The following is a 14013-nucleotide window of genomic DNA, read 5'->3' on the forward strand; positions in this document are numbered from 1 at the left end:
TACTTGGTTTTTATGAGTTTTTTTCTGGCTACTTTTCAACCTCTCTGCGGTCCATGACACTCTCATTAATATAAATGATTATAAATTATATAGATTATAATTGATCCTACGTACCTTTTTCATGAACACAACTTTTTAAGTCAAGGAATACTAAGACAGTTTTAGCATAATGAGGTGATAGTTGGTCAGAATGATCAATGACTGTTAGATTGATAACTGATCAGACCATAGTACAGCTTTCTAATCTTTTATAATTGCCAGAATGAAATTATAACTGCCGTGGCGTAGTTGTTAGAGCGCTTGCTTTATAACCAAGTGATCCAGGACTCGAAGCGAGCTCTGGCCATATTTTGCGTTATCGGTAAGGAATATAGCATTAACTTTCTAGTTAATGCTTTTTCGCGGTGTTCTGTGGCAAAACAGTCTTTGTGCAACTAAAACAAAAATTAAAAAGAAAATTAAACTACGCTCATTTTATTTAAGTAAAGATGTTGATTTTAACATTTTTAAAGGTAGCTTTAGTTATTCAAACAAGTATATCTGGTTCAAACTCCGAGTCAAACTATATTTTACTTTTTTGGAAAAGCTTTTATATTATCTGTGTGTAATCGATTGTTTTAAACAAAATTCATACCAGTTTTTATTTCTTGAAGTTCATTACTTAAATTGTTAATATAATGTTGCAGAGATTCAATTTTTAAATTTAAGTCTTTCAGTGTTTCTTTGAAAAACGACATTATGGTTTCTTCTTGATTATTAAGTAGTTCTCTCATCATTACAACGGAGACATATTCAGTTGATTTGCTCATTTTATTAATGTTAACTTTTAAATATATAAGTAATAAATAAATTTGTAGATTTAAAATTTCTTAAATTTATCCACGCGAAGAAAAGAAAAAACATGTCCGATCACAATTAAACTTACTTATAAAAAATGTGTTTTTATATGAGCCAGCATAATATTGTTAAGGTTTTATGCTTTGAACAGATTATTACTATAAATAAATAAAAAGAGGTCCTTATATGGATGCTTGAGGAATTCCGCATATGTTAAACAAATTAAATGATTTTCTTTCACCCTCAGCCACAACACAAACCAACTGCGTTTGACTATTTAGTTAACTTTTGAACCAAATGAATATATTTCCAGCTTTCCGTACTACTTGAACTTTTTTTTTTAAATTTGTAAATATAGTACCTAAAGCTTTTCTTAGTGAAAACATCCACATGAAACACTCACAGAAAACACCCTCTTTTTTAAAAAGAGGGCGTTTTTTGGCTATTTAAAAAATTTTTAAATAGCCAGAAATATTTCTTGTAAAATGAAGAATTTAGAAAGTGTAAATAGAATTATAGTTCTAAAAATGTCTAAATTTTTAAAAGCTTTTACATTTCTAATCAAATCCAGTTTGATCGCTGTCATATTGATCGATGTGTAAAAAAATTGTCAGAAGATTTTAAATTTGTGATGTCACCACTTGGTAATATTTAGAGCAGCCGTGGTGCAGTGGTAGCGCACTTGCCTCAGAAACAAAGGATCCCTAGTTCAAACCCTATCTCTGGACAAGTTTTGCAACATCGCCGTCTAAAAAAATTGTCAAAAGATTATTAATTTGTAAAGTCACCAAGTTTAATATTGGTATAATTTATGCTGCAGTTAAACCATGCGGAAAAATTTATTGTTTTAACGAAACTGAAAAACCTTAAAGAGTAATATTATTTATTATTAACAGTATTTGGTAAAATCATTTACTCTCACATTCTTTATTATCTTTAGTTCTTCTTTGTTTTGTTTTGCCTTTAAGTTATTTATTACTCCTCAAGTCCTTTATAGTATTGGAGACGATTTTTATATATAAATATTTTTTTTTTTGGTTATTATTAAATCCTTTCTTTGGCTCTTTAACCAATTTTTTACACGAAAAAAAACGTTTTACAATATAGAACGTTTGATGATAAAGATTAATTAGTTTTATGTAAAATATTTTATGTAAAATATGTAAAACGAATGTTTTATTTGATTTTAGAGCTGCGTACTTCTTTGTAAAAACCTGGTACACCCTATAAATTAAAAATTAAAAATAGATTATAAGCATTTCTTTTTTTATCTTAAACTTAATCTTGATATAACGTGACCATAAATGTTGCAGGAAAATACGAACATCCTTGTAAAGCATTTTATCTTTGGAATTCGGAATATTTGTACTGAAGCTCAATTTATTGTTAGATTTTTTTTATTATTTCAATGCATAGAGAAATAGATTTCAAATTAAATGACATGAGTATATATATATATATATATATATATATATATATATATATATATATATATATATATATATATATAGATATATATATATATATATATATATATATATATATATATATAATATATATATATATATATATATATATATATATATATATATATATATCAAAGTATGCTTAAACTAAATATGTAAATATATTTAGTTTAAACATAGATTTATAGGTTATTAAAGCACTTATAGACCGTTTACTGAAGATCAGCCTAACTTACAATTTATTGCGTTATTTCTGACGTGGGCATGTTCCCGTATAATGAAAATGCCTTGATGCTACGGTAATGAAATATACATGTCAGTTTACTTCCTATCTTAATCAAAATATGTTCAAAAACAGTTTGTAGGTACTATGGAAAATAAAGATGAATTACAAAAAACAGGGAATGTAAATAAAAAGCAATATGCCTAAAGAAATGAAAACAAGTATAAAACTTATAAGTATATTTGAATTAAATATATTAATGCTTAGCTAAAAAATAATCAAAGCAATTTTTTTAAAAACCAAACTTTCTTTTTTAATTATCTTATACATAACATGGTGTTAATAATATTAGTGATCCCCGGTTCAAATTTGTTATTGATATTAAATTCATTAGCATAGCATTCATTTAATCATTATTGCGTAACTTATTTCTCTTTGTTAGGTTTGATTAGTATAATATTAACATTTTAAACGACATTATGTCTATGCCTAAAAGCACACCAATTACATAAGGTACATGTACATTTACATATATATATATATATATATATATATATATATATATATATATATATATATATATATATATATATATATATATATATATATACATATATATATATATATATATATATATATATATATATATATATATATATATATATACATATATATATATATATATATATGTATTTATGTTTATTGAATTAAATAGTAAATTAAAACTAAAAAAAAATGATGTATATTTTTTTTGTCAACCAAATAAACAATATGGGAGTATCCTTCTTTTATATATATATATATATATATATATATATATATATATATATATATATATATATATATATATATATTTATATATATCTATCTATATATATATATATATATATATATATATATATATATATATATATATATATATATATATATATATATATATATATATATATACATATATATATATATATATATATATATATATATATATATATATATATATATATATTCTCTTCTTCTTTTTCTAACAAAATATTACAATGAGTTACTCTATCTAATGAAATTAATTATATTTAAAGTTTATTATTTTTAGTACTAGGGCTAAAAAACACAAAATATTTTTTACTTGCTCGACAAATAACTTTTACTCAATTTATTCTTGTTATTCTAATTTAAAAAGTTTGTTTATGTTTATTAATGTATAATTACAATTATTTTTAGAATAAAAATGATTAGCAAAACTATTATTTTGGCGGTCTTAATGATGGTGTCTATGATGAGCAGCGTAATAGCAATAGGAATCATTGAAAACCAAACACCAATAAATTTTATGACATCGGCATGGCAATCAACAACACATAAACTCATTTCTCATAAGGCAAATAGAAAATCTGGTATTGATATTTCAAAACTCTCTCTGCTCGAAATTTGTAAGACTTTTAAAATTTCGACACAGAACTGCTCGTGTACATTGCTTATGATGAAGCCATTATGTGACTTTTTAAATATAACAACTGTATCGATAAAGTTTAAGTGTGATTCTGTAAGTAACACAGGAATAGCCATTGCAAATATTATATCTTCGGTTCTCGGACTTTTAGGCAATGGATTAGTAATTGTCTTTGCTTTTATGAACCGAAAAGATTCCTCGAGATTTAGACATTTAATATCTGGTCTTGCGCTTGCTGATTTTGCATTTGCTGCTGTTCTATTTTTGATGAGTGTACCTCAAACATGGACTTGCAAATGGGTATACGGTCTAAATATGTGCAAGTTACTACGCGCATCATTGGCTGGTACTGCAAACATTGCTGTTGGATTTATAGTCATAATTGCAATAGATCGATTCTTTGTCATCATGCTACCATTTAGTAAATTATTAAGTGCAAACAGACTGCGTTTTATTATATATTTAAATGTTTTGGTGGGAATCGGATCTGTTATACCTCCCTTAGTTGTGCTTCAGGAAGGGGAATTTACAACATGTGTAGAAGTTTGGAGCAAGGATAAGTCGCGCATTTACACATGGTCATTGTTTGTTTTGTATTATGTTTTACCAATAGTTTCTCTTGCTGTGTTATACGGCGTCATAATGGTGCGGTTAAAAAGATCATATCAAGACAATAACATTTTAAGAGATAAGCAACTTAAATCTCGATATCGAAACAATAAGAATGTTATGATGATATTTGTATCAATTTTAGTATTATTTGCAATCTTGGTTTTACCTAATCGAATCTATTGGATTATCAACGACCAATATAATCTTAATAACATAAAAAATGCGCAAATTATAAGGTTTCTCAAAATGTTTTCCGATATACCCTACGGTCTTCATGCCGCTGTCAACCCCATAATTTATTCAGTAGTAGATATAAAATTCAAACAACAGTTGAAGGTTTTTTTTTGTGGTAAAAAGTTTGCTAATTTTTCAATTTATTCACGCAAAACAATTATTTCAACTATCTTGACGAACAGTTAAGTATCTGCTTCAACCATATCAATGGACAGTAAAGTTTCTACATCAAGTTGTCAATAAACCAGTTTTAGAAATACGATACCGAATTATTACACTCTTAATATGAAGAATGTTTCAAATTAGTTATATATAAACTTGGCTTATTATAATAAATTCAAAAAAATTTGATTGGATTTAATTTTTTTATATATTTATCTAAAATGCTTTTGCTTAAATATCAATGTAAATGCATAATTTATACTAACATAATTTTGTGGTTGTATAATTAAGTAGAATATTTGCATTTCTATATAACTTTAGATTTGTATATAAATGACTTAGTGTAACCTGGGGCTCTTTAAATTTACTTATATAGTTGTTATTTTTTTGTTATTTCTAGTTTATGTATTATTTTGATATATTACATGAGAATTAACATATGTAAAATAATAATAAAAAAAAAAGAGTTTATTTTAAATAAAAATATAGAAACAATGTCAAACTACAAAAACTTGAAATATTAGCTTTATTTAACAAATCGAGAAAATTATTAGCGTATTTGACTACGGATTAAACTAAAGTTAAACCATTGAAAACTTGAACTGATAAGACAAGTAATTTTTTTCTATCTTGAACTATTTTTATATTATAGAAAGGCTTTTAGTTTCTTATAACCTTTTTCGCAAAATGCCGTCAGACCATCGATGCAGACTGCTTGGTTAGCTTGCAGACGAGCTTCATCTTATTGTATTTAAATCTTGATTTACTTGCAGAGGTACTTAAATGCTATGCAGCCGTAGTGTTGTGGTCAGAGTTCTGGATTTAAATCTGGTGGTCTGTGGTTCAAATCCGACTTTGGCCTTATATATCATTGATAAGAAATAAAGTGTGATTTTCCTAGTTCTATTCGATTCCGCGCAGGACTGTGATAAGACTACTACGACTTTTTGTAACACCTAAATAACTAACCCACCCCACCCCTCCAAAAAAAAAAAAAAGAATTACAATAATTTTTACCAATAAAAAATAACATAGTTTAATAAACAAGACTAAATGAATTATTTTAAATTGGCATGAATTAAATAAACAACACTTAAAAAATTCAAACAATTAGTTTTGATCATATCACTTTTGAAAAAATAATGAAGTTTCAAGTAAGATTAAACAAAATAAACTTAATCTTATCTAGCGCCGTACTATCGCAAGTGCAACAAGTGCAATCGCACTGGGCCCCCTATTAAATAAATTAGAAAAACTTTTCCAATACCATAAATTACTACGAATTAAAAGAAAAAAAATTTTGTTTAGTTTCTGCACAGGGCCCCCAAAAGTTACAGCACGGCGCTGATCTTATCCCTTATAATATTTGAGATTCTTGAGATTATTAATTGAGAGTTTTCTTTTAAAAATTTTTGTGTCATTTATTTTTCACATTGATATTTACACATCGATGTGAAACAATGTTTGATAAAACATCAATGTTTTGTTTTGAATATGTTTACACGATTTTACGTTAATTTGAGAAGATAAGTTTGCTTAAACTCAAATATTATCTCATTAGATATCAAATAGTGACGTTTATGGACCTTACGTAAAGTTCCTGCACCATTCGTAACATTTCTGGACCTTGCTTTTCACTCTTTTTTCTTTAATGAAGTAAATTCCAAATGCACAAAAATGTTATGTAAACATTTTTTAAAACAGTTAATTTCTTTTTTTTTATGATAAATTAGTCAAGAATTTAGTTGATTAATTAAAGCATTGTAAACATGTTCAATTAAAAGATCTATTGCTTTAAAGATGTCTGTGTAAATAAATATATAGTTAATATTGTCAAAAAATATTATTTTAGTTAAAAGGCTTTAATATTAAAGAGCTTTTTCACATTGACGTTTCTATTCAATGGTTTTTATTTTCATTAAGTTTTTACAGGACTATTTATTAAGATTTTAGAAAGTTATAACTTTTAATACCAGAGTAACAAGGCTAATTTCATAAATATGCAACAAAAATCAGAAAGACTAGAACTTAATATATTAAAAATCAGTTAGTAGTTATAGCGCAGTGGTTAGAGTGCTGCCTAAGACCCTAAAGGTTCGAAGTTCGATGCCAACTCTGGCCAGATAAACGACGTTTTTTAAGGGGGAGGCAAGAACTTTTTTGCAGTGCTCTGTGATAAGACCTTTTGGTTTTCTTAGAGCAACTTAAAAACTAAAAAAAATAACAACTCAGATTGAGGAGCTGATAAAATTTGGCAAATATATGATGTCACGGTTAAATCATTCATTTCAGGTAATCCAGTGGTCATACGTTGTCCACAAGACACCCAGAGAACGTTACAATTCTTTCCGTCCATCCCCGATTTAAATGATACGTCATTAAACCGGGAGCGGAGGGGTACTTTTTCAATTGCGTCCGTTGGACGTCGTTATATACGTTCGAAGTATAATGTCGTTAATTAAATACCGAAGAATATAGATAGTTTTTGATCAAGTGATCTTAAAAGTTGCCGACATACTATATAGCAAACAAAGCGAGCGTTTATTAGCATAACGTATTTTATTACAGTATTTTATGTTAGATTTTGATTTTATTGGTTATTTTTGGTTCGTGAAGAATATAATTCTCTATCTCATCATATAATCAATTTATTTATGTTTAAATTAAAACTCAATGACAAATGTATATATAAATATACATTTTCAGTAATTCAGCATATTGTAACATAATAGGATATTATTATATTTTATAATTATTCTAAATAATAATTCTAAAATATTACATATAATAATCATATTCTATTATATAATGATAATTTACTAAAATTGTTTTACAAGAAAATTAAAATTACTTTTTTTTTCAATAACTGAAACTATATTTTATTTTGCAAAGGTACTTCATAAGTGATTTTTTTCGTCTTTAATTTCATCAACTCTTATAGCGCATAGCAAGTTACATAACTTTTACAACTAATATACTTTTTTTTCTCCCTCAAGTCCACACTATATAAATAATAATTCTAAGAAAAATTTAAAACTGTTTATTAATTTACATTAGATATTGTTTATTAATTTACATTTAATAATTGTCTAGGGTTTTAGAGTTGAATATTTTTTTTGTTTTTCCAAAAAAAATCCTCACATTTTAAGTCTGGTTTAAGAGTTTAAGAAATTGCAGAACAAGAAGGAGTCTTTTAAGATTGTTAACATAAATAAAAAGCACTGCCAAGAAGAGAATTTTCCAGACTTCACATATAGTCGTCATCTTTTTTTAATTCATTTATAAAAAGAATTAGGCCCAATATTCCAAAACAAGATAAAGAAAATACTGCAGCACTGTCAGACACTTTTTAATCTGTTAAGCAGAAGCAAAACTACATTACCTACTCTAATTACATTATCATCTTTATATCTCAACAGCACAAAAATGTGGAAGATGATTTAGTTAGCCGTAAAAGTTACTTAGGAGGAGTTGTATACTTATCGAAAGACTTGAAAATGTTGCTGGTTGTCACTCAAACTATGACTTAGTAAACGAAAAGACAACCACTTTCAGATTACCAAGGTATCCATAAGAACATCAGGGATGAGTGAAAGCAATACCAAAATAAAATTTATCAGATAAACATGATACTGTAGTTCGTGGAAAACATTTTCCATCAAACTTCCAAGTTATTACAGTAAAAGAAGAGAAAGACCTCGAAATCCACTTGTGTATTAGAATTAATTCTCGAGTGTTTAGTGCTAAATCCTCTACTAGAAAAAAGAAGAATAACACAAGCTGAATGCTCTGTTAGATCAATAAAAAAAGATGAACTTTCTTTTTTCAATTTTCAAAATTTGTAGAACTTGAAAAAATTAATCCACAGAAAGCATGAGTAACATAAATTCTTGAAATATTCTTGAGTAAAAATATTAACATGAGGTTATTGTTCGAGCTTTTGAATATTTTGCACGGTCGCTTAGTATATAAAATCAATTAAGAAATCGTTTTCAACTTTTTAGTATTGCTACCCTGACACATATAATTTCAAAAGTTTCACTTTTGAAATTATATGTGTTATATCAATCGTTATACTTTTATTTGTAGTGTTTTTTCAAAACCCAACATAGGTCAAAAACAATGTATAATATTACTAGCTAAAGTTTATGTTAAAACATATGCTAACTTATCACCGGGAACAGTTGTTTGATAAATCATTAAATGATGGATTGAATCTTGCAAAAAGCTATATTGGCTTTCATAGTTGTATGTTTTTATGGGGGACCAAAATATTTAGATAAAATGTTACAAGTAAAAAATTTAGGCTCGGATTTTGTATATAATCAAGCTATTATCCTAATCGACCAAATTAAGAAGGCTAATGAAAAGTTATGGTATAATTAATGATAATAATAGAGAAAATCAAGTATTTTTCAAAAGATTTGATTGCTGATCTCCATGGTTAACAACTGATGGGATTTTTTTACTTTTTAATTTCGTGCGTTTATTAAAGTGTATACGAAACAATAGGATAACTGAAAAACCTGGTGAAATTGAGTTTTATTATAGAATAAAAAAAGTAAGATACATTTTGTTCAATTACATTGGCACATCAGACCTTTGTCGATATTTCATGTCCTGTTTATTCTTGTATATTGCATGTATTTATAATGTCACCATAATTACAAGAAATTATTTTCATATTCTTACAAATATATTATTTACATGTATGTGAATATAACAATTATTGTTAAATGCATTGACCTGCGTCAAACAAGAAACCAAAGAAGCTTTAAAAATGTTATGTTAGCTTTTGTTGGAGTATATAAAATGTTTGGATTTTAACTTTTGATGATATTTTGGTTAAAAGTATTAATTTATATTTTTACTTTTTAACTCTTGTTGTCAATGTTTCATTATACATAAATATATAAAAGTATTTTTATTATCTTTTATTTTTGTAGGTTATTTTTTGACTGTCTTTTTTGGAAATGATTTTAACATTAGTATAAGTTTCGCCGTTTTGTTGCTGTCTTCTCGCAATATTTTGACGCGCACTGATATGGGGCTAAACAAGAGTTACTGTTTTTTAAAAGTTTTTGAAATGAAAAAATTGACTTCTTTATAAGACTAAAAAAAATTATTTAGTGAACAACGGTCTAGAGTAAGCGTTCTACTTAGTCTATATATTTTTAGTTTTTTATTTAATCAGTTTCTGCTTTTTGAGTAATAAACTTAAATAATGAAACCACAACCTCCACAGCCTCTGATTAATTATACTTAAATAAATATACTAATCAAAATAAATAATTTTTAAATTGATATTTAAATCTTAAATAAAAAAATTATTCTAATAGCTGAGAGCATCAAACCAAGAAACATAATCCTCCACATTTTTCATGCCGTTGTATACAATGAGAAAACCTGTTATTTTAGTACGCCTCTGACTAAAACTCTTAGAAACAAAACGCGCTACAATAAATAATAGTCTTTAGATTTGGCGTATATTATGAGGACTATTTGGCCTATAACAAAACGGAGATGGCAAGTTTCGAATGAAACAAAAAAGTTAGTTTTTTTTGGTATACATTTATTCATTTCTTTTAAAGAAAAAAAAGTCAGCTAAAACTTTTTTTATTTTTCTCTTTAATAAGAACACAACATGTCTTGGCAGTTTGGGATCCCCTAAAGTCAAATTTACAATAATATTTTAAGTTAATCATAGTATTTTTCTTATTAACTAGCCTTACATTTTGTAAAGCCTGGCAATAAACAAATTAGTTATAAGTATGAACATTTTGAATTATTTTTTTATGGTTTCAAACTGCTGTTTATGAAAATAAAAAAATTAGCGGATAACCAAACCCAGATCAAAAATACATTAGCATCATTGATTCATAGTGGTGAACGTGATACAAATGTTGGAATATCCTCCACACAATAAGTCTATGCCATCAATAGAAGAGTTTGATAAAGAAGAAGTAAAACTTTAAAATAAAACATATTGTGATAAAAAGGTAATCGAAATGCTTGCATTATTATACGCAACAAATGGCTTTTTTTGATAACTCTGAGATTAAATACCTTCTTCATTAATACAAATTTTCTATGTTAATAATTTTATGTTATTGACATTAATATTCTAAGAGGTCTAAGAAATGGCTGTTTAGTGGTAAGCCTGAACATTTGCAGATTGTTTTAATACATACAAGGAGAAACCTTAATACCATATACCATTTTTTTATTGTATTCTTTAATAACATTCTATAATGGTTTGGAGACAGGTATATCTCAGTGGGCATGCATCGTCCAAGGGACGTACGTCGGATGTCTTATGGACGTCTGGACGTCCAGGAGACGTCTTACGGACAACCTCCGGACGACGCGTACCCACTGGGATAATACTTCATTCACCATATATATTTATTAAGTAAAAATGTCTTTTTACTCAAAAGAAATGACCTTCATAAACTATATTAGAATAAAAAAAAAAAGTTTAGATAGAAGCTGTAACACCTTACATAGTTGTAAACTTACTTAAAAATAGCTTAGATACTTGTAAGGTACATACAATTTAATAATTCCTTGCATAGCATATCGGATATTAATACCTCGATCTATACTTTTTTTCTTTTAATTTTAATTTCTAATTTAGTTTAAAAAGGTGGCGTATATTTTTTGCAGACACCTGAATTCCCTAACTATTCCTTGTCTTTTAATTTTCTTTTCAATCCATCTGTTTTAAAAAATTTTCTTTTTTAATTTTATGGTGTATTTATTAGCAAATTTTGAATGGAATATTTTTACTTATCAATTAAAAGTTATAACATTTATTAAATAGAAAATGGCTATAAAGGCCTTTGGAGGAAGGGATGCACTGGCAACTTTGAGGCTTGGATTTAATATATTGATGGCTTCCTTTTTACTTTACAAAGAAAATATTTAGTCGTATGAAAAAAAAATTATTGTAAAAGTTCCAGTCACAATTGGTTTACTATATCCAGTCAGACTTTTTTTTCAAAGCTGCCGTTTTTCAGTATCTATAGACTGTTTATTAAAAAAAAAGCTTTTCGGGTAAGTTGACAAATTTTTCACGGGGTAAGTTGGCTCATAGCATTTACTATGGAAAAAAATATTTATTTTTATAAAATTATTTTTTTTTATTATTTTTATTTTTAACAATATTGAAAATATTTATTCTTACAAAAAAATTTAAAAAAAATTTTGTTTAGTTTTTTTTTCCACAGATAAAAGGTGGGTTACTGTTTGGCTTTTATACGGACTAATATTTGGTACCAGCTAAAAGTAATATTAAATTTTGGGATAAAATTGTTGCAAAAATTAATTTTAAAAAAATTTCTATTAGTTTTGCACTTAATAGTGCATTAATAATCATTTTTATAGTTTGCGCCAACTTACCCCGTGGTGGGGTAAGTTGGCGCAAATTTTTTTTTTTGTTTGAGGGTCCGGAACGGCCCCAAGAATTTTTTTTTATAAATGAATACAAATTTTATAAGATACCCTAATCTATACTCTTTAAGACTACACTTTAATATTTTTAAAAAAATGTACTGTTAGGGCTACAGAGCTCATAGAGTAAAAACCGAGCCAACTAGCCCCGGTCTCCCCTACTATGGCATAAGGGATCAACTATTGAAAAAAGTATATGTTAAAGAACGACTTTATTTTGTACCGTCATATAACTATTCAAATCAGCTTAACAATAACAACGTAAACCCAACTAATTATACTAATGGACTAAATGAAAATGATCTTTTATTTATTCAACCTTAAACTTTTGATACTAACGAAGTGACTTCAGTTAATAATGTCTTTAATAATAATAGCAACATTTCCATAATTTAAAACTTAGATAACTTTATCCTCTCTTTTGATTTCACGAGGAAAAAATTACTATCGATTTTGCATTTAAATATAACTCAATTAAGTCGAAATGCATCACAAAAATCAAACCAATACGAGATTTAAATTTGATAAATATAATAACGCTTAATGAAACCAAAATTAACGACACATATCTAACTAAAGATATTCTTTCAAACAATTATGAGACTCTATTTAGAGACAGAAAAAAACAGCATTAATGGAGGTGGCAGTGGAGGTGGAGGTTTGTCTTAAAAATTACGTTTAGTGATCACTGTACAGTTTTTGGAGCGGTTGATGGTATTACTGAAATAGTTAATTACTCAAAAACAATCAAAAGCAGGCAACTAAGTAATAAAAATATAACAATCATATCCAACACAATCAATAAATCTAACATACAGTTCAAAATAAATGACAACTTGACCAACATGTAGAACAACTTCAAACTCAACATTTAAAATCTTACCAGTTTTTGACAAATATTTTACGCTTGCGCATTCTCAGCATTCTATATTATTCAAAATAAAAAGGTCTTATTTTAATATATATTTTTATTGTTTTTTTATTCAATTTTTTAAAGTTATTTAAAATTTTATCTTATTTATAAAATATTTGTTTTCCAATTACTGTCAAGGTATGTCATCTGACCTAAGACACGCTGCGAAAAATCTTTCGCAGTGTGTGTAGCAGTTAGATAGGTTAACATTAGGAATAGATAAGCATGCCTCACGCATTCTTATAATTAATTCATTTCTTCCAGCTGGGGTCGTATTTCTTCGCATGTTATTCTTAAGATAAAAAAAAATCTCTTCACACGAATTCAAGAATGGTGAATAAGGTGGCAAATATTTTATTTGAATGTTCTGAGCCCTTTATCTCAACATAATGATGATATCTGACATTATCCATCATCAGGGCGAACTCTTTCTCTGTTCCCAAAACTTGTACAACTTCATCAACATTTTCATGAAACAAAACTGTGTTGGCTGACACTCTGATAGCTTTGCAGTGAATAATATTTAAACCATTGACGGCCAATATCATCGAAACGTTACGCTGCCTAGGGCTAATGATCGGGTTTTGTGTTACTCCTCTTCTTGCCCATGAATGACTGCAAAACATGTGTAAATTAAACCAACTTTCATCAATAAAAACAATATTTC

At 27.0% G+C, this 14013-nt stretch overlaps 1 protein-coding gene across 1 annotated transcript; it reads left to right on the forward strand.

Moving 5' to 3' along the window:
- Positions 1 to 3002: 3002 nt before the first annotated feature.
- Positions 3003 to 5492, forward strand: LOC136091566 (apelin receptor A-like). The gene is made up of 2 exons (XM_065819249.1): positions 3003 to 3039; positions 3745 to 5492. Exon 2 carries the CDS (start codon positions 3752 to 3754, stop codon positions 5003 to 5005), a length of 1254 nt encoding a protein of 417 aa, XP_065675321.1. The 5' UTR covers positions 3003 to 3039; positions 3745 to 3751; the 3' UTR covers positions 5006 to 5492.
- Positions 5493 to 14013: the final 8521 nt, after the last annotated feature.

Source organism: Hydra vulgaris, chromosome 15, assembly GCF_038396675.1.
Source record: "Hydra vulgaris chromosome 15, alternate assembly HydraT2T_AEP".
Lineage (NCBI taxonomy): Eukaryota > Metazoa > Cnidaria > Hydrozoa > Anthoathecata > Hydridae > Hydra > Hydra vulgaris.